Below are 24,064 nucleotides of genomic sequence, written 5' to 3' on the forward strand. Positions count from 1 at the left end.
TGTCACCACTGAGGAAAGCTTTACACATAGGTGGGACACACTTACAAGGCATGTGAACTGAGGAGTCTTGAGAAAGTATCAGACATCCCACCACTCAGAGGTGTCACTTTTGACTTTCGATGCCTGAAGATCTTAAGATCCTTAGATAACAAATGTAAATTCAGATCATCTTTCAAGTAGGAGTGATTGCTAATCTCTCTGAGACTATTTCATCATGAAAATAACAGGCGTCATCAAGGGGACTCAAAAGAAACACATATGTCAGAACTTTTAGACAAAAGAGGTCCCATGGGGACTTGATAGTTTACATTTTGAATTTGTTGGGCAAGACTTCAACTGGTGCAGAAAGCTAAGAACTGATTATATGCCGGGAACTGAGTCAGGCACTGTAACAAGCTACGGTAAAGAGTGCCCAACCCCAAATTATGCCAATTCTAAAGTGATTTTTAAAATTTTGATGTCTGCACATATGCATATAGTATAGACTATATAGACTACTACAGTATGTATAGTATAATGTGTACACATTTCATGTGTGTATAGTTAGTTGCTTTTTCATATGACTTATTTTTAAACTCAATTCCATGAAATTTTTCCTAGGGGTTTTATTTTATATATATATATATATATATATATATATATATATATATATATATATATCAAGAGTAAATGTTTTTAATAATCAAACTTTATCTTTGAGAAATTACAGCTGAAATTGTGCACAAAAATGCTCTGTCTTGAGCCCTGTAGGATTGACAACATTCTAGAAACTCTGCTCCTGCCTAATGGCCCAAAATGACATAAGTCAGAAGCATCCTATTGTCCATGTATGGAACCTCTTCCAGGAGGTCTAACTGAGTCATAAACTTTAATGTATAGATGAGCATACTGATATCATACAGTAGGGGTCTCCAGGGTATATGTCCAAGTAGTACATTAGAACAACATGTGACTGACCTTCACTAATCGTAACTACCCATTGCTTAGCTGGACATCAAACTATGAATATCGTGGCCCAGAAAAGCCAGCTTGAGGCAGGAATGAGGTCAGAGGACAGCTTCACTTGGATCACAAGCTTTTCTAACTGTTTGACGTGCTCAAAAGTTTAAAAGCAAGAATGAAAAGTTTGGAAACAGGAACAGGCAACAGACAAGAAATAGAAAAGTTCTGCATCAAACTGTAACCACAGAATAACAAAGGGCACAGCATTTAGCTTAGCATGGGAGACACACGGAAGTCTTCCAAATGGGTATGAGGGCTTAGGAAGGCGTGGGGACATGGGAAGGAGCCCTTTCTATATAACCAATGGGAGCAAGTAGATCCCTGAATTAACCATGGCCTTCTTGCCCCTTTATTCCTCCTGTTTCTTACTTTCCTCTACCCTCTCTTACTTTTCTTCCTGTCTTCCACCAATAAATATTAACTGAGTGCTAACTATGTGCCAGGTACAGTTCTTGCCCTTAGCACTAAGGTTCTGAATGTATTGTAGTAAAGACGGATAATAAAAACTATAAATACATGCTAGATGGCGACCAGAGTGACCAGATCTGAAACATAAATAGACAAGTATAGATATACTCCACTTTGAGTAGTGAATGTCTCACATTTAGGAAATGGGAGAACAGTTCCTAAGAAACAACATAGACTGGTAATATAGTTCAACACTCATGCTCACCTATAATGTACAAATGTACAAGGCTTTTAGGAGGAGAGAGAGAGAGAGAGAGAGAGAGAGAGAGAGAGCGCATTTCAGCTGCCAAGTGTCATGTTCAACTTACTCTGTAAGAATGCCATCAGCTGTATCTCTTCCCTCTGGGGTTTCCCAGGACACCCGAACTGTCAGCTTATTTGGTTCAGCAATACGTTCTTTCACACTTGGGCACTTGATTCTCGGAGGTTCCATATCTTGAAAACATAATGCAATCAAGAAATAATTTGTTGAAGCGGTAGTCAACACTCAAAGTCTGACAAACCACGACCTCTAGACACTGGCTATTTTCAAAGAGATTGTTCACTCTGGATTTCTCTCTCTTTTCACCCCACCCTTTCTGACTTGATGAATTTTAAAGGCCTTTTAGAACTCACCCCCACAAAAACAGACCTGCCATTCTCTCCCATCGCTACATGTGCTGGGTGCATATGTCCTAACTCTGCACACTGACTTAGCACCAGCACAGTTACTCAGCTAAAGCCAGAAGTCATTCAGCTTTAGCAAGCCTGCCCTGATTTAAAGATAGTGTTGTAGTATACCAAGCAGAGGTACCAATACTATCACCTACTTTGATTCAACTCAATGCAACAAAACTTTTAAGAATGCCAACCTTATCCAAGGGTGTCATTTTAAATGCTAGCATTTGAGGTGAAAGTGAATTTGATGCTAAAAACGTATCAGCATTCACAGTGTATTGGGGTGCTTAGTTCGCCAAAATGTACATCTCTCAGGGGGGCAGATAACAGCACTGTTCTGGATAAGGCAAACTTGAATGTTATGGCTGTGTAATGGAGACACCTCTCTGAGTTTATATACGTCCACACTGAGGCTCACAGGGTTTATGTGCCTTATTTAAGTTCCTCCACCCCCTCACTGTCAAGATGGGTTGATAATGAGGGCTGAAAAAAAAATGAGATGTTAATTCTATATCGGGTTGGCTTGTGTTGCCTGGAATCAAAGCTGAAGTGAAGGCACAAAGGGGAAATTAGGAGGTCTACCAGTTCTCCTGATGTCAAGCAGGTAGAGAATGTATTCAAAAGCAGCATGGTAGCCCACTTCGCATATTTTACAAACCAGCCAGTAATTACCTAAATGCTATTACCACTTAGGTGAAAACTTAATGTCCTCTCTGCTACTGAGAAACTGGATGCATCAAGTAAATCCCTTCGCACACTTTCCCCTGCCTCTGACAAAGATTCCTCATTTTATGTAGTGTAAGAAATAATGAATACTGAATAGTTTTTCAAACAGTTTTACCTTTATGTATTTAAGTTTGCTTTCCTTCTAGGTCATGCTTCAGTGGACTGTGACTTTGCAGCTTTATTACACAGATCTTAAGTTGAATAGTGATCATATTTCATTGACTATAAGTCATGATAAACTATAAGATGCATCCCAGCTCCAGTGAGAGTAAAATATGAAAGCTATGCCTTAAGAATAAAATAATGTGTACGTGTCACGATGATATGGAATACAGTTAAATATACCTGAAGTATCCATTTGTGACTCACTGAGTTCTTAAAAATAATCTTTTTTATTACTATGCTAGGTAATAGAAGACATGCTCCAGTAATTCAGATAAGCATGTCAACGTTTTGGGTGAATCAGGTGAGTGTTGAATGTCTGCTGTCCACTTCTCAGAGAGAGTCAGTAACTGCTTTCTAGAAAATATGCTTACATAGAAGGTAAAGCAAAAGAAGAGAGTTTGAGGATGGTGATTAGGTGGAAGCCCCATCTCTCTCGCCCCAGACCCTGCCCCCTCAGACAGCCCTCCCCTCAGAAAGTCAGCCATTGGCAGCTCCTCTCCCAGAGATACCAGGGACCACACCTACCAGCTATTTAAAATCCTGCTCATAGATCTGCCACATGTGCCCTCATGTTCTGTCCCCTGCGTTCCTGAGGGCCACCCAGGAGTGCTCTGCTTTGCATTGCCCTGTTTATTAAATCTGGATTTATTAATTCTATCTGATTTGGCTTATTACATCAGTGGTGGAGGAAACCAGCAACTTAGGATCCAATACTTAACAGATGAGTTACTGATTTCTACGTAAAATTACACTATTTATGAGTGAAGAGAGATTCTTAGTCTCTGCATCAGGTAAACTAAATGTGGATGATACACTCTCTGTTTTCCCATGTCAACTAGGTGAGCTGAGAGTGCAAGCTCATTCCAAAGCAGGTGATCCGGGAGGGGTGGGGGGAGAGTCTCAGAGCTTCCCAAAGACAGCTTGTGTCTGCCTAACAATGACCAGTAAAAAGTGGCCCAGTTGTTCAGAAGGAGAGCTTCTCTAAACATGAAACTAATATAAGTCATACCATATAGGAAGCAATATTTTCTGAACCCCATGCACCTGCCCACCCCAGCCTAATCAGTTCATTAAATTTTCACGCCTAATGTTAGGTACTCAGCAACAAAATAATGCTGCTGCAATTCCCGTTTGTAAGCTGGAAAGTGTGTCCTCTCTTTCGGAAGTTCCTTGTGTTTGGGTATTTAAGTACACCATTCCATATTGTAAAAGTATTTTAAGAACTCAAATGCTGTGTGTGTGTGTGTGTGTGTGTGTGTGTGTGTGTGTGTGTGTGTGAGTTGCTGTTGTTATTGGTGACCTGGTGTTCGCTTCCAACCTTTATATGTGTATTCTCTTGAGATTGGTTACCACAGCTTCCCTATAAATCCCGAAAGAGCATCAGAAAGACTGGATTCTAAAGCCTCCTTATGCAACTCTCTCAGTGGATGCCGGTGCTTGGAAGAGCTAAGCTTATTGTTCCCCAGTTACTCATGGCCACCATAGCTTCTTATAGCTATGATACATTTCCATGAATGAAATGAAGAACGTTACTATAGAGACATAATTACTAATCCCCTCGAAGTCCAAATGCCTGCAATGTCAGTTATTGTGTGGAGATCCTGAAGCCTCTGTGAGACTCCTATTCTGTGTTTTCTGTCCCATTCACTGGAAATATTTGACAAATCATGTCCCTTCTCTATATTCCACACTCATTTCTGAGCAGAAAATGCATCAGTCAGATATACCGTGCTGGGCCAACCTTGGTAGCAGAACTATTTACCCAGGAATCTTGAACACGTGTGTGAAACAAGACGAGTCAAGGGGACAATGTCATGGTCAACAACTTACAATAAACTGAAAGATCCTCTGTCAGTTTCAGACTTAGGCTGTTGTGGCCAAGTCTGGCACCTTCAGATTTCCCTAGCTTGGAGGCAGTTGTCATGTAAAGCAATTCAAACGGCTTTAGGTCACAGTGGGTGGTAAGAAAAGAGGGGAGGGAGAAGAAGGAAAGATTGTGAGCCAGTCAGAGTCTAGTCAATATAGCTTTCCTGAGTCTAATTGCTTTATATGTGCAGGAGGCTCATCTTGGATCCTGCAGGCCCTTAATCATTATCACCTGAGCCACAACGGATCTCAAAGAGCAGCCATCCCCATAGAACGCTGCCCCAATTTCCCACCGACAGTATCTCTTTGGTCAATAATTTAGCTGTCTGAAACCACTGTGCTCTGGGCAGTCTGTTGCACACAATGACAAGGGAGACAAATCTAAGAGCCTGAGGACTGGAGGGAAGGTACTGAGAGGGGCTGGAGGGAGGAAAGGGAGGGGAAACTATACAATGGTATTGCAAATACAAGTATACTTTTTAAAGGAATTTGAGAGTGATGATGGAGGCCAGAAACATCTATTTCCCCGGGGCACATGAAACAAATGACTGCCAAGGGCAGAACAAAACTTGTCTTTGAAAACTTGCCCAATCGTTTTCCTTTCTCCAGCCAGAGGACAATCCCTGTGGATGCCTCTGGAAAGTGGTTCCATTTCTTTGGCACTACAAGATTTCAAGGAACTTTCCAGAAACAAAAAAAAAAAAAAGAAAGAAAGAAAGAAAGAAAGAAAGAAAGAAAGAAAGAAAGAAAGAAAGAAAGAAAGAAGAAAAGAAAGAAGAAAAGAAAGAAGAAAGGGAGCAATGCGCAAACACCACAACCAAAGGTGCCTGACTAAAAACTGATTTCTATTAGAGAAGGCCACACACTAAAAGTCGGCCTGTTCAGTTGCAGTGGTAAATCATGTGAGGCAAAATTGGGACCAGTATTTCCATCAACCAAGTGGTCGTAAAACTGGAATTAGATTCCTGATGGTATGTGTATTTAACAGCCTGGGGGAAAAAATCATATAAAATAATCTTTAACAATGTACTGGTTCATTTATTCCTACCCCTGCTGATATTTGTAGCAATGGAATTATGACTTGAAGCTGAACAAATATCCCCATGGGCCACTGGTTAAACTAAATCATCGGACAGCAAAATGTTTGCCATCAATTTCCATATCTTATTTCTCAAAGATATATTTTATTCCAGGTTTTTTAAATTTTATTTTAAATTGTATTTTATTTTATTTATTTATTTATTTTAATTATTTTATTATTATTATTATTATTGGTTTTTCGAGCCAGGGTTTCTCTATAGCTTTAGAGCCTGTCCTGGAACTAGCTCTTATAGACCAGGCTGGCCTCGAACTCACAGAGATCCGCCTCCCTCTGCCTCCCGAGTGCTGGGATTAAAGGTGTGCACCAACACTGCCCAACTTTATTCCAGGATTTAACTTACATTATTGAATCACTGTCTACTCTACTCTGCAGAAGACATAAAAATGAAAGAGGAATTTCAGCAACCAAGCTGTTTGCATATTGTCCTTTGTTAAAGCAACAAAATGAGTAGTCTCTTCATGACAAAAGGCATCTGCTAATTTTTCTTCATCCATGTTTTTAAAACTGTATTTTTTTCTTCTTGTTTTGAAGGAGGAAAATGTTTTGGTCCATAGCAGAGAGATATGTCTACTTAAAATGAGGTCTCTAAATGAGGATTTGTGTTTACTCTTACTGTCCATTGTTCTACGGAACCAAATAAATAAAAAAAAAAACAGAAATTAAAACATCTCTGCACACAAGGTAGTTTCAGCGCATGGAGGAAAGGGCTTCTTAACATCTTCACTCCCCGGCAGCTTACAGTATGCTTTTTCTCCACCTACATGACCCTATTCATTACATAAAGAACTGTGCTTGACGTTAGTCTGAGGCAGAGAATGAATTCTGACTTGTGGCACTTACAAATGAGCCAGACCACAGAACTGGCCACCTTGGAGTCAAAGACGGCCCAGCCTTCCCATTCCCTCCCAGTTTTCAGGAGAACTGGGTTAGCTTTCTCAGCTCTCAGCACAGTTCGGGCCAAAATGTGCTGTTGAAGGTTGTGTGGAAACCTGGGAACAACTCAAGCGCCATGTGTCAGTTCCTAAAATAGGCTGAGGCTCTGAGTTATGCTTAAGGAAGCCTGTTCCTGCCAGCACACAAGCAACTTATTAATAAAGCCAAAGAAATAAATGATAGCATTGCAGGAAGATTCACTGGGGACAAACTCCAGGCTGTCTGTCTCTGAAGTGCACAGAAAGCACTGCCTGCTTACTCTGTCTGTTCTTTTCATTCACCTTGGAGCTCTAAGCTCTTGGGTACCCTGCACCCCACTTCCCATTCCCATTGAGTTGCATCCACATTTTCCATTTCTCCAATACACTTGAAACTTGTCTCAGCAAATGGTAAGATAAATTGCCTGAAATTGGGGTTCATGTCTTACTTCCTTCCCTCTCCGACTCTGGGCAAGTTCCAGGGCCATCTGGGCTGGCTTTAGACATGCTTGCTGCTTTTTGAGAACAATCAGCATTTTCTTTCCATTGTTGTGCACAATCTGGAAATCTGAACAATATGTCCCCAGAGTGCTTGCCAAAGCTTGCTTAGCAGAAAGAGCTTTGGGCTTCTCCTCTCCCACACCGTGACCTCTGCTCCTTCCAATACAAGGGAACAGAGATTTGACTGATTTCCTTTGGTTTGTTTTCAAGGGCTAGTTTGCACACAGCAAAGCTCAAGAAGATACGTACCAAGGGCAGCATCTGTGAGGTGCTCTTCTGCTCTGAAAACATGGGCTTAGCAATGCGCATGTCTAGATCTCACCACCACCACTGCCAGAACATTCTGTCCGTCCTCACCAAGGAGGATTTCTCAGCAGTGGAGACGCCACATCTTCAGAGAAAGGTGTGTCCGCTAAAGAATTTGTTGGCACTCAGCTTTGTCATATTGCCCCCTTTGGGGCCATCACTACGTCTTAAAGCAATAGTTGTGTAGATTCTTTTGTCAGCTGGGTGCCACACAGGTCTCACTGACATGAGATAGAGGGCAGGAAGGCAGTAGGAGCCATTATATTTCTGGTAGCACCTTCAATGGTTATTGGCTGAACTCTCTCTTCTCATCCATCACTGTGCCAATAACACGGGCGTGTAGAGTTGTGGTCCACCATTTCCCTGTTGCTCTTCTAGCCTATGCTCAGTCCTCTTCCACAGAAAAGTGGGGAGTGGGGAGGAGTTGGGGTGAATGTGTTCAAAGTACATTGTATGAAAATCCCAAAGAGTTAACAAAATCCACTTCAAAACAAGGCGGGGATTAGTTTTGCTGTTCTCCAAGGGCAGGGTCTGGCAGCTCCGAGAGTTTAGGAGTGAATGGTCCTCTGTGACAGTGGTTCTCAGGGACTTCAAGAGGAGCTTCAATACAATCCCAGCACTTCAGAGGCTTGGGCTCCAATGGCAGTCAGCTGCAGAAAACACTGCCCTAGAGCTGGCTGTCTCAATGTCTAAAGAAACACCAGTGGGGGGGGGGGGGCTGGAGAGATGGTTCAGAGGTTAAGAGCACTAGCTGCTCTTCCAGAGGTCCTGAGTTCAATTCCCAACAACCACATGGTGGCTCACAACCATCTGTACTGAGATCTGGCGCCCTCCTCTGGCGTGTGGGCATACATCAAGACGGAATGTTGTATACGTAATAAATAAATAAATCTTAAAAAAAAAAAAAAAAAAAGAAACACCAGAATCCAAAGGTGTATTTTGGTTTTCTACATCTGTGACCATTTCATGATTCTGTGTTCCTTGGTCTTTCTCCTGGGGTTGATGCAGCCTATCCAAGAACAGTATTTTTGAGTACAAAGTTTTTAAACTCCTTCCTAAATTTGAACTCCTAATGCAGGTTTTCCAACTTTGGCTCACAACGGAATTACCTTTGCTGGCTTTTAGAGAAGCAGATTGTTGGGCACAACCTAGATTTTCTAAGCCGGCCCATCTCAGCTGGGCAGGGAATTAGCCTTTTCCTTGGGGATTTCTAATGCTGCTTTCAGAGCGTGAGCCTAGATCTCCAGCACGAAGATCACCTGAGCCGATTTTAGAACCTTATTGGCCTCTTCCAACTGCATCTTTGTCATGTTAATTGAATCAGAATCTCTAAGTCAGGTCACAGAAAGGTACCTAGCTGGCAATTACAGGTAGCTATGGTGAGAGAACCCACTTCCCCTGGGCATGTGGTTGTCAACGGATGAGTAATTTTTCTTCCCCAGAGCCTCTGAAAATATCTCTAGACATTTCTGATAGCCACGATTAGGTTGGGGCCAGGGTGTGGAGATATTGTCTTTAAGCACTTAGTGGGTTAAAATCCAAAGAGTAAAGGATCACAGCAAAAAATGTCTGGCCCCAAATGTCTGCTGTTCCAATGTTCATAAACCTTCTCTTACAGGATGAATCCCCCCAAGCCTGACTCCCAAGACTGACTGAGTTCAAACTTGCATTTTTCTCAAGATTCCCAGAAAATTTCCAGGCACTGAAAACTTGCAGTACCTGAGTTTAGTGGCCCTCTATTTGAATACTTGAAACTCCCTAGAGGGCCTCTGAAAATGCAAAGGGCTCGGCCCTACCTCCAGAATTTTAAATTCAAGAAGTAGAGAGGGACATGAGAGTTCCCATTTCTCATTAGTTCCCAGGGTGACGCAGCAGGCCTAGGCACTGACAACAGTCAGCCTAAAGCAGGCTGCCTTGAAGTCATCTAAGATAGAGTCTGAGGTCTTGGGCTGGGCCTAGGCACTGAAACACTACTGAATGCAATGCTGGCTGTTTAAATTGTTTCCCTTAATGTATACTATACCAACAAAGACCCACTGCTCCTTCCCCACGATGTGGCTTCTGAGGTCTGTGACATTTACTTACCCACACAGGAGGCTGGTGGGCCACTCCAGGTCTTGGTGTCCATACAGGTGACTGTCCGCTCCCCTTTCAATGTATATCCCGGTGAGCAATAGTACTCACAGCGAGAGTTGAAATAGGCACCATCGACACACTTAAACCCTCCATTTACTGGCATGGCAAGGGTAGGGCATCGCTTTTCTGAAAAGGAGAGAGTCGGGTATTCAGTGTTTCCTAGTTTTTGCCCACAAGTTCAGAATCCAGACACTCTGAAAGCACGCAGTGAACAGCTTGCTGCAATATAACATGTGGCATTAAACAATGGCTCCTTATGTGTCACACAGAAGACAGGAAGTTTCATATCACAGTAGGTGGCTTTAGTGTCCCAGCTGCAGCAAGGTCTTAGACTAAATTCGCCAGAGGCAAACCCTGAGAGAAGGATTTGCATGCTAACACTTTTGGAAGGGGGTGTTGCCAGGGGAGACCACTGAAAAAGTGGGATAACAGGAGAATGATGAGGAGAGCGCCAACCAGGGGTGATGGATAGCAGAGTCAGCCTCAGCTTGCTCCTTCAGGGGCACCCTGGAGGGAAGCTGCCAGTTCCCATTCAACCTCCACACCTAGAACGGCCATTTGTTAGTTAGTCATTGGACAGAACTGCCCATGGGAGAGCCCTTCACTTGTAAAAATAAAATAAAAGCTGGGCTGGTAGTTCACACTGGTGAAGGAGATTCAGGAAACCAAGGCCAGACATCCTAGACTACAATAAATAACTAAACAACCAAATAAACAAATAAGAAGCGGGTAGAAAAGCAGCAGTAAGAAAGAGTTTTCTTTCTGTAAGAGGTTTTCTTCTTTCTCTGAAGAAAGCTGAAGCGTGGACAAATGTGGCTGTGTCTAGTGACACAGGCCTTCAATCCCAGCTACTGAGGACACTGAGGCAGGAAGATGGCAAGTTCAAAGCTTGGGCTGGGCTACAAACTGAGATTCCATCAGCCTTCCAAGTTGGTGAGATCCTGCCTCAAAATAGAAAGTGTTTTAGTTAGTTAGTTAGTTAGTTAGTTAGTTAGTTAGTTAGTTAGTTTATAATGCTAAGGATATAGCTGAGTGGCAGATTTGCCCAGCATTTGCCAAGCATAGGCTCACATCCCAGATCTAGGGAAACACAAAAACAAACAAACAAACAAAAAAAGAAAACCAATAATAAGGCATTCAGAAGTTGGGGAAGAGACCAGGAACTAGGAACAGGATACAGGGAAACCTGGTGAAACATTGTTAAGTGTATAATACACAGACCCATTTACATCATCTATATATTCTGAGCCACGTGACTGCAGTCCTGAGCCTCAGTTTCCCCAATCATGTCTATCATAGACTGTGAAAAAAACCTGAATGCATGTTAAAGACTTGGAAAACATTGGGCAATCAATAAGGCATGGCAACTTTGCATAATAAAGTCCCAAACTGTCTTCCCAATGCTGTAGCAGCCACAGCTTTAATATGGGAGGACTTGTCTTAAAGGTAGTCTACCTGCCTCCAGAGTTAGCCAGCAAGTCAGGAACAATACAGGCTAGCTTTAAAACATTGCCCCTGAAATACATCAACTTCTTCCCAGACCCACTCCCTCGTGGATTTTCTTTTATTTAATCTACTACCAGGGGCCCCTGGTTTAGGGTCTTCCTTGTACCTATCACGTGGCTTTCACTTCTACCCAGTTACCTCTGTGGTATTCTGACAAGCCCTGGAAGCGTCTTATTTGCTAAATTACCAGCAACTCTTCGAAATCCTGTATTTACTGAACAAATAACCTGTGCTGGGAAAAGTCTCTTGTCCATTCTTTCCCCCCAAAGTGTACCACACCCTTCCTCAAAAAGATGCACGCACCCCTCTGCTATAAAAGAGAAATCAACTGGCTTAAAACTCCCTCCATGAAAAGCTTCATATCATAGCCAAACAGCTTTGCCCCCGGAGACTCATCACAGGTCTGGTCTACTTACGTTTGCAGATGACCTTATCAGACCAGCGCTTGTTTGACTGGCAGATCAACTGGGAAGAGCCATGAAGCTCATAGCCCTTCCGGCAGCGAATGTCGCACCTGGTCCCCAAGGCCGTTTTGTAGTATCCCCCTGGAGGGGCCCTGCAGTACACATCCCCATACTTCACCTTGATGGGGGAGCACCACGGAGTGTCTATAGGTAGAAACAAACGAAGGGAGACATAAGAAGTGACAGGTTTAGATAATGCTGCCCTTCATGCTTGCACTCTCAGATTGGCTACAGTCCAGATTCTGGACTTCCAATGGTGTCCTGTGCATTAGATTGTAGTGATGAGCTGCGGGCAGGCCTGTTTTTGTTCCACCCAGCTCCTAGCTGCCTGGCTAGCTTGTGCCCCGAAATAACAACACACAAACTGTATTCATTTAAACACTGCCTGGCCCATTAGTTCCAGCCTCTTATTAGCTAATTCTCACATCTCTTGCTTTAACCCATATCTAATAATCTATGTAACACCACGAGTGGTGTCTTACCAGGAGAGATTCAGCATGTCTGACCTGGTGGCTGGCTTCATGGTGGCTGGCTCAGAGAGGAGAGGCATGGCGATTGCCTGAGGCATCTACCTCACTTCCTTCTTCCTGTTCTGTCTACTCCACCCACCTAAGGGCTGGCCTATTAAATGGGCCAAGGCAGTTTCTTTATTAACGAATGAAATCAACACAAACAGAAGACTCTCCCACATCATTAGATATCTGTAAATAAGAAGGTAGAACTGGGAGACTGTGTGTCAGACATAACTAAAGATGAATCCAAGTGCCTCTAATTTGTTGATGCATCATTAATTTGTGATGCAGACAAGCTACCTCAACTCTCTGAGTGAGCCCCTGTGCCAATGATAGCAGGCAAATATGATAAGATATAAAAAATTGCCTAGCACAGTGTTGAGCACTAAGTAAATGTTCAATAAGCACTTGTTCCTTCTAGTATGTCCCTTAACATGACATCCTAATCTCTTGGGACTAATTGATGCCATCGCGAGTTTCCACCTTAGCCATCTACGCACAACACAGTGTTAATTAACCGTGTCTTCCTCCCAGCTATATGCAGGATCTCTATAAAGAAAACCACAGTACTCTTGTGTGCTCATTTGAACTAAGCTATACCAGTGTTCATAATAGAGTTCCACTTTAGCTTACACTAATGGAACTATTACTCCTCTTTTCTATACATCCCTAGTTAGGCCACATGTAGATAGGACAGTGACACCCTCCTCAGATGGAACATTTGTAGAGTGCTTTGATATTGGTCTCATAGTTGCTGTGTTGGTTAATTTTTGTGAACTTGACATAAACTGGAGTCATGGGGAGACAGAGCTTCATTTGGGGAAATGCCTCCATCAGATTGGCCTAGGAAAGTGGTTCTCAACATTCTTAATGCTGTGACCCTTTAACACGGTTCATCAAATTGTGGTGACCCCCAACCATAAAAATATTTTTTCTCACTACTTCTTAACTGCAATTTTGCTACTGTTCTGAGTCATAATGTAAATATCTGATATAAGACCTCCAAAGGGATCCCAACCCACAGGTTGAGAACAGCTGGCCTATGAACATGTCTTGCTTAATGATCGATGGGAAGTGGCCCAGATCACAGGGACAAGTGGTGTCAACTCTGGGCAGGTGACCCTGCATATTGTATAAAAGAAAGCAAGCTAAGCATAGTATGAAAGAACAAGCCAGTTAGCAGCGCCCCGTATAGTCTCAGCTTCAGTTCCTGCCTTAAGGTTCATGCCTTGGCTTCCCCTGATGATAGGCTGTAAGCTGTAAGAAAAAAAAAAAAAAAGCCTTTCCTCCGCAAGTTTTCTTTGATCCGTGTTTTATTACAGCAACAGGGAAGCAAACTAGGCCAGATGGCCAGAGCATACCTAGGATGTCACTAATAACGATGAACTTCTCCCCTGTCTTTCGAAGGTACTCTCTGAGAGCCAGCTAAAGAAGGGCAAGTCTACCTTCTTAGTTGGGGACTTCCCGCAGCCGCCAGTCTATCAGTTCCCTGCACTATCTGGGGGCCAGGGATAAGCCCCCTCGTCTCAGGGTGGGGGTGGAGTTAATGCTACTTTCCTACAGTTCCCCAGCTCTCCATTTCCCAAAGGCACCTGTGTTGCCAGGAAATGGAGAAAGTTCGCCATCATGTGGCCATGAAGGAACACAGGCTTTCTTCTCCTCTGCCCAGAAATTCTCTCCTGAGGACATGTTTCTGATTGCTAGTCAGTCCTGCTAAAGTTCAGGGTTTGACAACACAACAGTTTTTTACTCTAATGCTATCAGGTTCCCTTTGACTAAATTTTTTTTATCATATAATGGTTTGCAGAAAGTGGCAAGTGGATCGGAAATTGACGACTAGATATTCTAGGTGGATAGATGGGTGCTTACCCTAGAGCTTATTCACTTCCATCATGTGGATAGAGATGTACAGGGCTCACATCAGGCCTACAGGTCTTCCTGGAACTCTTTCTTTCTGGAAGACTTTGTACGTGCAGTCTTCGTGTATGTTCTGTGTGAGTAAGATCTGTGTGTGCTTTCACGTATCACAAATTTACATATTTGAATACAGAATGCAATTATCAGATATTTCTCCCTCAATTTGATCCTTCAGATTCTTCTATCATTGCTGACAACATATCCAAAAGTTGGGCTGTTGTCACCATACGAAGAAAAAAAATGTCGTATTCATTTATTTGCAAAAGGCATTTTATTTTTTCTTGCTTTCCAGGGCGAATCTTTGGAAAGTGTTTTTTAACAAGTTAACAGTGCTTTCGCAGCAGCAATAAGAATGTGGGGGAATGACTTGGATGTAAAGGGTATGTAAGCACCATGGGTTAGTCAAGTAAATTAACAAATGTTTAACACAGAGGCTTTGAGGAAGGAAGAGCGTATGGCTGTTGAAGACAAGGTTTAGCAAGTAGGCATTCAGGCTGATTAATCAGGAAAGCCTCTGCACCCCCTTGGGCCAATGTCCCGAGAACTTGAATTAAATGGAGTCTGCTGAGTAGGCAGCATGGTGCGGCAGGCTAATGGGGAACTCCTAGAGCACTGCGGACAGGAGCCACAACACCTGTGCAGACTCAAGTGCAGCATCTGAGCGAGCGACACAGGACTGGCTCACGTCCCCCTCTCTAGAACCCTTGGTCCCCTTTTCTACTAACGGGGAATAATATAATAATGACACATCACCATGTCCCTTCTCCTTCCCTCGACTAGTGCGAATAGATTATGCCATCCCAAGTAAAAGCATCAAGGCTGAGTTCCATCCACAGCACTCAAGTCAGTAAATAAAGACAGACAAATCAATAAATAAGATGTCACACCTTAGGAACCCAATGTATTCTATTTCACCTTTCTCTCTTCTTTTAAATTTGATTTAATTCAAATCAGTTATTGGTGATTCACTCTGTGCCAGACACTGAGGAGCTTAGTATTCCAGAGCGAACCTCACAGTTAATCATGGTTGACATCTAACTTTTAGCATTAATGACACCTAAAAGCTGTGGTGTAACTCTTGAATAGAGCAGTTGTCTAGCATGAGGTCCAATCCTTATCATAACAGTAATACCAAGAAGAAAGATCCTTAGCTCTCTATTGCAAAAACTGAAGGTACATAACATGTGTACATACATGTGTGTACATACATATGATGGATGTATAGTGCCATGATTCCTGCCAGCGAGCTATTTAACTGGCAACAGAGATAATTTATCATGAAAAGATTTACTCTTAGACATCCAGGGAAGGTTCTGGGCTAGGCAGAATTTTAGGTATATGATCTACTGGAAGGTAACTGAGCACAATGTCCTAAGGACACAAGGCAACCCCTCCTGTAGCCTTTCTACATTGCGCGCGTTTTAGGAACGTTTTCAAGTAGGGACTCAAAAAGAGCTGTAAAAACCTTTCGGGAAGTTTTATGAATCAGAGTATCTCCTTACCACAAACATCTGACTAGAACCTTTGTGCTTGATTGTATTACCTAATGCCCAAGGCAGTGAGGATAGACATTATTTGACAAGTGAGCTTTGGTGTGCAGAAATCAAAGCAAATGCGGCAACGCACCTGGGCATAGGCGCCAGTCATTGCTTAGAAAACGTTGCCATTTCTCTGGAAAATTGAAGGACAGTCTTAAGGCAAAGCTGACCGGAACTATTTCGATTCCCTGATAGCTCAGAAAAGTCACTGCAGTCTAGGGGAGTACTTTGGTTTTATTGCCAGGGTATGGATGAATTTTTGGACCAAATGTCAAAATGGAACTTTACCAGCTTATTTTCTTCAGAGTTTTCCTCTACAGTAAGAAGGAGCAGTTTCACACAAAAAGCATTGAAATGTACCTTTGTCTCCACCCTGAGCTCCCTGCCTTCAGGGAAGCAGCAGGAAGAGTATTTGTGGATATACTTACCTGAGTCAGCATAGAAGCGTCTGGGTTGGGCTTTATATACCTGCTGGGAGTGTGGCTACTGGTGGAAATGTGTAGAGCTGGATTTCTTACTATTAACTTAAAATTCATTTGAGCAACAACACACTTTACTTATCATTTTAGGAGCCATGCTGGGCTCAGAAAGCGCGTGAGATGACCTCATGAAAATCAAGTTTCTCATTCTCCATTAGCTCTGGACATTAGCAGCACCGGGTGCAGAGTTCACCTTGAGGAACGCCTGCTCTGGACAGTTCTAGCTGTAATGTACGAATCAGCCTTGATTTTCAGTTTCATCAGCTACAGCTTGCCTTTGCAGAAGCAAGGAGAGGAAAGAAATGTAGGAGAATAAAATGACCACGGGCTGCTACAAAGGCAGCACTTCTGGGCTGTCTTTGTCTTCCCTTTGTTTTTCTTTCGGAAGGATGAGCGCCTGTGCGCATTTATTTTTTTTTAAACATTTATCTTCCTGGAGAGAGCATTAGAACTCCAATGTGTTGTCAGGTCACTTTATTACACTCTGCTCTGCACAGCCTTAAAGATAAATTCTCTTGGCATCAGCAGGGTCCTCGTCAGCACATAAGCAAAGCATTCACCTTTATAGAGAGAGTGTGAGTACCAGACTCCATCGTCTTCTAGTGGTGAGTCTCCAGATCCTACAATAAAAAAAGAACAGAAACTGCAGCAAGAAAAGCCACAAGTAGGGGCGCATTATTTCAAAGCGTTGCTTTGGAATAATCCAGGCAAGGGGTGCTATTAAAGCGCAAACCAGAGCAGAAGCTTCGGGTGGCCATTCATGAAGGCACAGGAACCTCTCAGAGTGAACCTGGCTAGGCTATGCTGGCTACAGCCAAACCAAATGAGCCGCAGGATGCTTTTGGAATCACACATGGGGCCACCTGAAATGATGGAATCAGGAAAGAGAGTCAACTTCACTCTGAGATGATGCCAATGTATATGAAGCTCATGCCAGAGCAGACGCCGTAAAATGTGTGTGACTCAGACGCAACCCACAGGTCCTCCAGTAGACAAAGACAACCCAGTAGAAGCTAGTGTTTGTAGTACCTGAAATAGGTCCAATCTGTTGAAATGAATGTGGGCAGACGTCAAGAAGGGAAGCAAACGTCTTATCTTAATGACAAAAGAAATAGCTGCCATGGGACATCTGTAGGAAATGAAGGCTGAAACTGAAGACCTGGGTTTTTATTCAGAGTTTCTCACCTAACTGAAGATAAAGTAAATTTCTTAAGGCTTCTTACTACCATCAAAACCCATGGGCTCAGAGAAAGAAAAAAGACAGAATTATTTGTAATGAAGTCATTTGGCAGTTAAAGGCAAGTCGTTTTGAGCATATTAGATAGTGAGTTCCTATAAGTAGTGGATACTTATCACTTAATCTTATCACTTGAAGCAGTAAGCAACTCTCAGCCTTCAATACAAAAATCCTATATTTAAATACTTCAGTCTGATCGCCAGCCCTTAATCTAGCACCGTTTTCGCCACACATTTACTTCTCAGGTACCTTCCACTGAACTAGAAAAAGAATGTCTCTCCTAAGAGATTACTCAAACTTCTCTGCAGGAGGAGCTCGTAATTAAATGCCCCTGTTTCACTGGGACTCTTGACGAGAGATGGATAATGTGGAAATAAGAAGCGAGGCAAGGAGACCAGCTGAAATGTGACCATTTGGAAAGAATTTCCCAGCCAGAGAAGGCCATCACTTTGGCCTGCTCAACGGCAGGTTTCCTCACTTGACCCCAGGCTACCCAGGTTGTGCAAAGTTCCGGACTTTTCTTGGTTCCATGTCAAATAATGAATGAGTGAACCTGAAACTTAAGAATGCACCCGAGAAACATAAAGTAAAAAATAAATAAATAAATAAATAACCTGGCTTTAGCCCCCTTGATCCAGTCCTTTCAACGCTGCAAGTCTATCCTAAGGAAATAACAAAATTCCATGTGAATCTTTAATCTCTCAAATTTGAAAAGGGACAACACCGTGAGCAGTGAACACACACACACATACACCACACACACACGTATGCACATCCCACACATTATCCTCTCGGCAGCCTGGTTTTATAGTTCAGAGGATTCAGCATGAATTGGCACCCACCTATTCCATAGACTTTTTGCCCACGCTGGCTTGAGTTTGTCTTCTGTTCCGAACAGTCTCTGGACAGTTTCTCATCATTCTGCTATGTGGGCATCAGTATTTCTTGGGGCTCCAGATTACGTCCTTTTCTCCACACGTTTCCACCCCCCCCCCAGACCAATCCTATTCATGTAGTTCCCTTTAACTGTCCCCATGTGTTTATGACAAATCCATTATTTCTAGCCTTAAACTTTCAAAGGCTCGAACTTTAAAGGTTGTTGTGGCTCCAAAACACAAAGAGAAAATAGCCCCCAAACCACAAATTCCAAGGTCCTTAGATTGGCTATACTTCCTCTTAGGAAAAAAATCCCTTTAACTACACATACCTAAATTTCTGGGCCAGGTTTGAAGTTTTTTTTTGCACAAACTCTGGGAATATATGGATGTCTAGCATGTAACTAACAACTACCCTGGACAAACATAGAAGTATATGTCTCAGGATCAAATATGGCCTGCATGGTTGATCTTTCCTACAATAAAACATACCAACAGGCAAGCCAATATTGTCAGTTCTTACTATTCTGTGGGTCCTGATAGAGGAAGCCTCAGCTCCCCCAAGAACTCCATATTTCCGGAGCACTTTAACACCACTGCCCACAGCACTTAATACTGTCTGGTGCAAGGTTTACATTTTTTGGTGCCTAGGTCTAATCTCTCAGCTGGACTGGACTAGCAAATCCTTTGTGGAAGGCACTTTCATCATGTATACCATAATAATACAACCAGATGTTCAAGGCTTAGAGAACCAGAAACCACAAAGAGGTATTTCACAGTGGCCTGGTTTCAACCACAAATCCTTTTAAGTTATCATGGTGTAAATATCTATGACTAGATGAGCCGCACAAAACCTTGTTTAAGGGGGTCCCGTTTACAAGCTCTTCTGTTCACTGCTTCTCGGTGTTTGGAGGCAGGAAGTTTACAAAGCACAGTCCTAGATTCCCCTACTCCTAGACTGGGAGGGAAAGCCTACATTTTAGAGATTTGGAAGATGAAAAGTGTAACGAATTAGGTCGATATAATAAGTAACCAGGCTAGCTCAAGAGTAACAGGAATACTTTAATTGTTAAAGAGGGGAAAAACTTACACTACAAGAATGGGAGTTCCAAAATCCGATAGGTCCGGCGGCCACCGCAAAGAGAGAGCATGCACCTACATCTTCCGGTTTTTCTACCTGGGCTCCAGGCAGCCATACCCTAACCAGATGTGATTGGTTGAGCTTCCCCATCAGAAAAGGGAGGCATCACTCTTTATGTATTTACTATTATTTGAGAATCTCATACAAGCATGTAATGTGTTTTGATAAGATCCACCCATTCCCTCCCTTCCAATCCATCCTATATTTTCACTACCATTTTTCTCTTCCAACTTCATGTGATTTCTCCTCCTCCTCCTCCTTTCCCTCTTTCTTCCCTCCATTCCCAGTTGACTCCCTTTAGTGATGCATGTATGTGAATGGGTGAAGGCTCATCTACTGAAAGATGCGCAGCCTCTCAGGGGCTGTATCCCTGAGGGGGGAAAAACAGAATCTTCCTCTCACAGAAGTTGTGGACTAGAATTTATTTAACCACGTAAAGATGTTTTGCACTCATTTGTGTTGCAGAATAATTGCTTAACTATAATAAAGATGTGTTGCTTTTGTGTCTGCTGCACTTGTTTAACTATGCAAAGATGTGTAGCAGTTTCACCTTGCCTGCCTACGGCACCTGATTTGTCTAATAAAAAGCTGAATGGCCAATGGCTAGGCAGTAGAGGGATAGGTGGGGCTGGCAGGCAGACAGAAAAGGGAAGACAGACAGATAGCCCAGCCAACCAGACACTGAGGAAGCTGGAAAGCAAGGTGGACAGTATGTAGATGAGGTAAGCCAGCCTGGGGCAGCACATTGATCAATAGAAATAGGTTGAGTTAAAAAAAAAAAGCTAGCTAGCAGCAAGCTTAAGCTAAGGCTGAGAATTCATAATTAATAATAAGTCTCTGTGTCATGATTTGGGGGATGTCAGAAAGTGTGCTAAAGGAAGTCATGAATTGTAATAGCACTTCAGCTGGAGAAGAGTCCTCCCTCATCAGTGCTGGCTTGATCTTGTGCATGCAGCAGCATCTGCAGTGAGTTCATGTGTGGAACAGCCTTTGCCAAGTCTCGCAAATACTTCTTCACTGTAGACATCAAGTAACCTGTGGTTTTGTGGAAGCACTGTCTCCCTGTGCTATGGGTAGTTTTAGATCGACTGGAAATAAGCTAGAATCATCACAGAGGAGGGAACCCCAACTGAGAAAATGCCGCCATAAGATTTGGCAATAGGCAAGCCTGTAGGGCATTTTTTAAATTAGCGATCAATGGGAGGGCTCAGTCCATTGTGGGTGGTGTCATCCCTGGCCTGGTAGCTCTGGGTTCTATAAGAAAGCAGACTAAGCACGTCATGGGAAACACAGCACCCCTCCATGGCCTCCACATTATTTACCGACTCTGGTTCCTGCCCTGGTTGAATTGCTTTTAATGATCCAAATGTTATACGGAATTGTGAGTAGAATAAACCTTTTCCTGCCAAGTCATTTTTTGTCTTGGTGTCTCATCGCAATAGTAACCCTAACTAAAACACCCTGTTAGGTGAGAAACTCTGAATAAAAACACAGGTCTTCAGTTTCAGCCTTCATATATATATATATATATATATATATATATATATATATATATATATATATTTTATATGGTAGCTCTATTTAAACTCTTTATATAGGTTCATACTATGGATAGATTTTACAGTAGTGGATTTTCATATGACTTTCCAAAAAGTTTTCAGATTCGTTATCCTCTCCTTTTATCCCTTCCTCTGCCCTGCCCTTCTATCCGCCATCCTATTGAGTCCTTCCCCCTTTATACCACTGTGTTCTAGCTGTTCCTCTTGAGACTCCCCACTATAGTCCCTCACTATATTCCTGACTTCTTGAGATACTCCAATTTCAGCATGCACATCTGAAAATGGTTTATCTCACCCAGAATCCTTAGTTCCAGCTCCAACCATTTACCTTACAATGTCATAATTTCATTTTTCTTTCTAGCTGAATAGTATTACCTGGGTAAATGTGCCACATTTTCACTTTTCATTCAATAATTGATGGGCATTAGGTTATTTTATTTTCCTAGCCATTGTAACTAGAGCAACAATGAATACATATGGTCAGGTATCTCTGTATTAAAATATAAAGTCCTCTGAGAGTATGGTGGCAATATAAGCGATTGCATGGCTGATATATTTCTAGCTCTTTTGAGAAAACTCCACACTGATTCCTATAATGGCTGCATCAGTTTGCACTTCCGCCAACAGTGAATTGATGTTCTCCCCTCCCTACAGCCATGCCAATCTTTGTTGCTGTTGTTTCTATCTTAGACGCTTGGACTGGAGAGAGATGGAATTTCAATGCTTTTTAAGCTTGTGTCACCCTGATAGATAAGAATGGTGAACATTTTCAAAAATATTTCTTGGCCATTTGTAGTTCCCTTAGGGACTCTTTTAGTTCTTAGCCCCATAGTTTATTGGGTCACTTGTTTTCTTGATATTTAGCTGTTTAAGTTCTTTATATAGTCTAGACTCTCTAACCCCCTATTGGATGTAAAATTTTTTTTCTCCCATTCTGTAGTCTGCCTCTTTGCTCAAATAGTGTCTTTGCTCAAATAGTGCCTTTGCTGTCCAGAAGGTTTTAAGTTCCATGAAACCCCATTAGTTAACGGTTGCTCTTCAGGAAGGTATTATTCTTTTTCTCAGTGGATATGCAGGAAATTGGCAGCCGTGAGATGCCATATCCATTGTCCTCTCACCAGCATTGTGGGACAGACAGAGTGTGACACTGGCAGCAGTGGCCGTCAAAGAAACAAGTTTCCTAACCTTGGTGTGGCAAGATCATAGTGACCTTTGACCATTGATACAAATTTTCTGACTTCCCCTGTTAGAGTTCATCTGATTCCATTGCTGCTTCCATTGACTTTCCTTTTGCCAAAAATACTTAGTGAGGATTTTGTTTCCTATATTAAATATTGGCAAATATTTAAGCAAACCAACTCAGCGATGTGTGTGTGTGTGTTTCTGCTGCAGCAGTTAGGGTTTGAAATGTCCCTCAAGGCCTGTGTGTCTGAAGACCTGGTCCTCAGGGTGGCAAGATTGGGAAGCTGTGAAACTGTTAAGAAATGGAGCCCAATTGGAGGGGCCTTAGGTCATTGGTAGCAGGCCCTTGAAGAAGATTACAGGACTGTGGGACTACAGCCCTGCCCCCACCCCAATTCTTGGATATTACCAAGTGAGCAGCCTTCTCTGCCTCACGTGCTTCTCAATAATATTCTGCCCTGCCACAGGTAACCAAGCAATGGAGACAGCTGACCATAGACTGAAACTGTGAGCCAAGAGAATCCTTTCATGCTTTAAGTGGGTCTTTTCTTAAGTATTTTGCCACAGTGAGAGAGAATTGAGCAGCTTTCTCCGAGTAACTGCTACCACCTACAAATCTTTTGACAATGTGAGAGGGGACTTTTATGTGGGTAGGCTGTCAGAATTTTGTTTTCTTTTACTTTTTAATTCTTCTCTCTTACGTTATATCCCGACTGCAGTTTCTCCTTCTTCTACTCCTGTCAGTCTCCCCTCCAACTCTCCTTTCCTCCTCTGTTCACCCCCCCCCTTTTTTTTTAAAAAAAAAGCCATGTCTCCCAGTGGTATCAGCCAAACTCAGCATAACAAATACAGTAAGACTAGACATACACCTTCATGTCAAGGCTGTACAAAGCAATCCAGTAGGAGAAAATAGGTTCCACGAGCAGGCAAAAGAACCAGAGACGCCCCTACCCCTATTCCCATTGTTAGGAGTCCAACAAAATCTCGAAGCTAAAGAACCATAACATATATGCAGAGGGTCTAGTGTAGACCCACAGGCTCCATAGTTGCTGCTTCAGTCTCTGTGAGCCCTTATGAGCCCTGCTCATAATACTGTGGACTACATTGTCCTGGTGTCCTCCACCTCTCTGGCTCCTACCATCCTTCCTACCCCTCTTCTGTGGGGTTCCCCAAGTTCCACCTAATGTTTGGGTGTGGGTCTTTGCATTTGTTCCCATCGGTTGCTTAAAGCCTTTCTGATGACTCTTGGGCTAAACAGCAACCTCTGAGTATTGCAGAATATCTAAGTTCTGTGACCCCTTTACCTCAGTACATCTTGCAAGCAGGACAGATTGTAGGTGGAAAGTTTTGTGACTGGGTTGATGTTCCAGTCTCACTGCTGAGAGCCTTGCCTGGTTATAAAGGTGGCCAGTTCGGGCTCTACATCCATCCATTCATTCATTTTAATCCTGGAGATGAAACCTAGGACCTTGTGTATGCTAGGGAAGCATTCTACCAGTGAGCTATATCTTCAAGGTTGTTTTTTTTTTTAAATTTTGAGACAGGGTCTTAATAAATTGCCCAAGTTAACCTTAAATTTGTTCTGTAGCCTGCACAGACCTTGAACGTACAATGCTCTTGCTTCTGGTGCTTATCAAGCTGCTGGAGTTACAGGCATGCCCCACCAGACCTGGCTAGTCATTTCTTCTTAACGAAAGATCAGAAGCTGTGTTCGCACTAAGCTGCCTTTCCTTGGGGAAGAAATCATGGCTCCATGTAAAAATAGATTGCCCTTTCCACTAATTGCTCAGGAATCATCATGGAAACTAGCATTA

General features: G+C 42.7%; 1 protein-coding gene across 2 annotated transcripts in view; it reads right to left on the reverse strand.

The window, feature by feature from the left end:
- Srpx (sushi repeat containing protein X-linked) overlaps positions 1-24,064 on the reverse strand; it is a 75,672-nt gene that overhangs the window by 11,468 nt on the left and 40,140 nt on the right. The window contains exons 2-5 of one of the 2 annotated variants that reach the window (XM_038316615.1): positions 16,817-16,876; positions 11,763-11,954; positions 9,790-9,966; positions 1,779-1,905 (exon numbers count right to left, since the gene is read on the reverse strand). In XM_038316615.1, the coding sequence (XP_038172543.1) occupies positions 1,779-1,905; positions 9,790-9,966; positions 11,763-11,954; positions 16,817-16,876 (556 nt within the window). The remainder of the gene's footprint in view (positions 1-1,778; positions 1,906-9,789; positions 9,967-11,762; positions 11,955-16,816; positions 16,877-24,064) is intronic. The other variant, XM_038316616.1, reaches the window with a different exon arrangement.

Source organism: Arvicola amphibius, chromosome X, assembly GCF_903992535.2.
Source record: "Arvicola amphibius chromosome X, mArvAmp1.2, whole genome shotgun sequence".
Taxonomy (NCBI): domain Eukaryota; kingdom Metazoa; phylum Chordata; class Mammalia; order Rodentia; family Cricetidae; genus Arvicola; species Arvicola amphibius.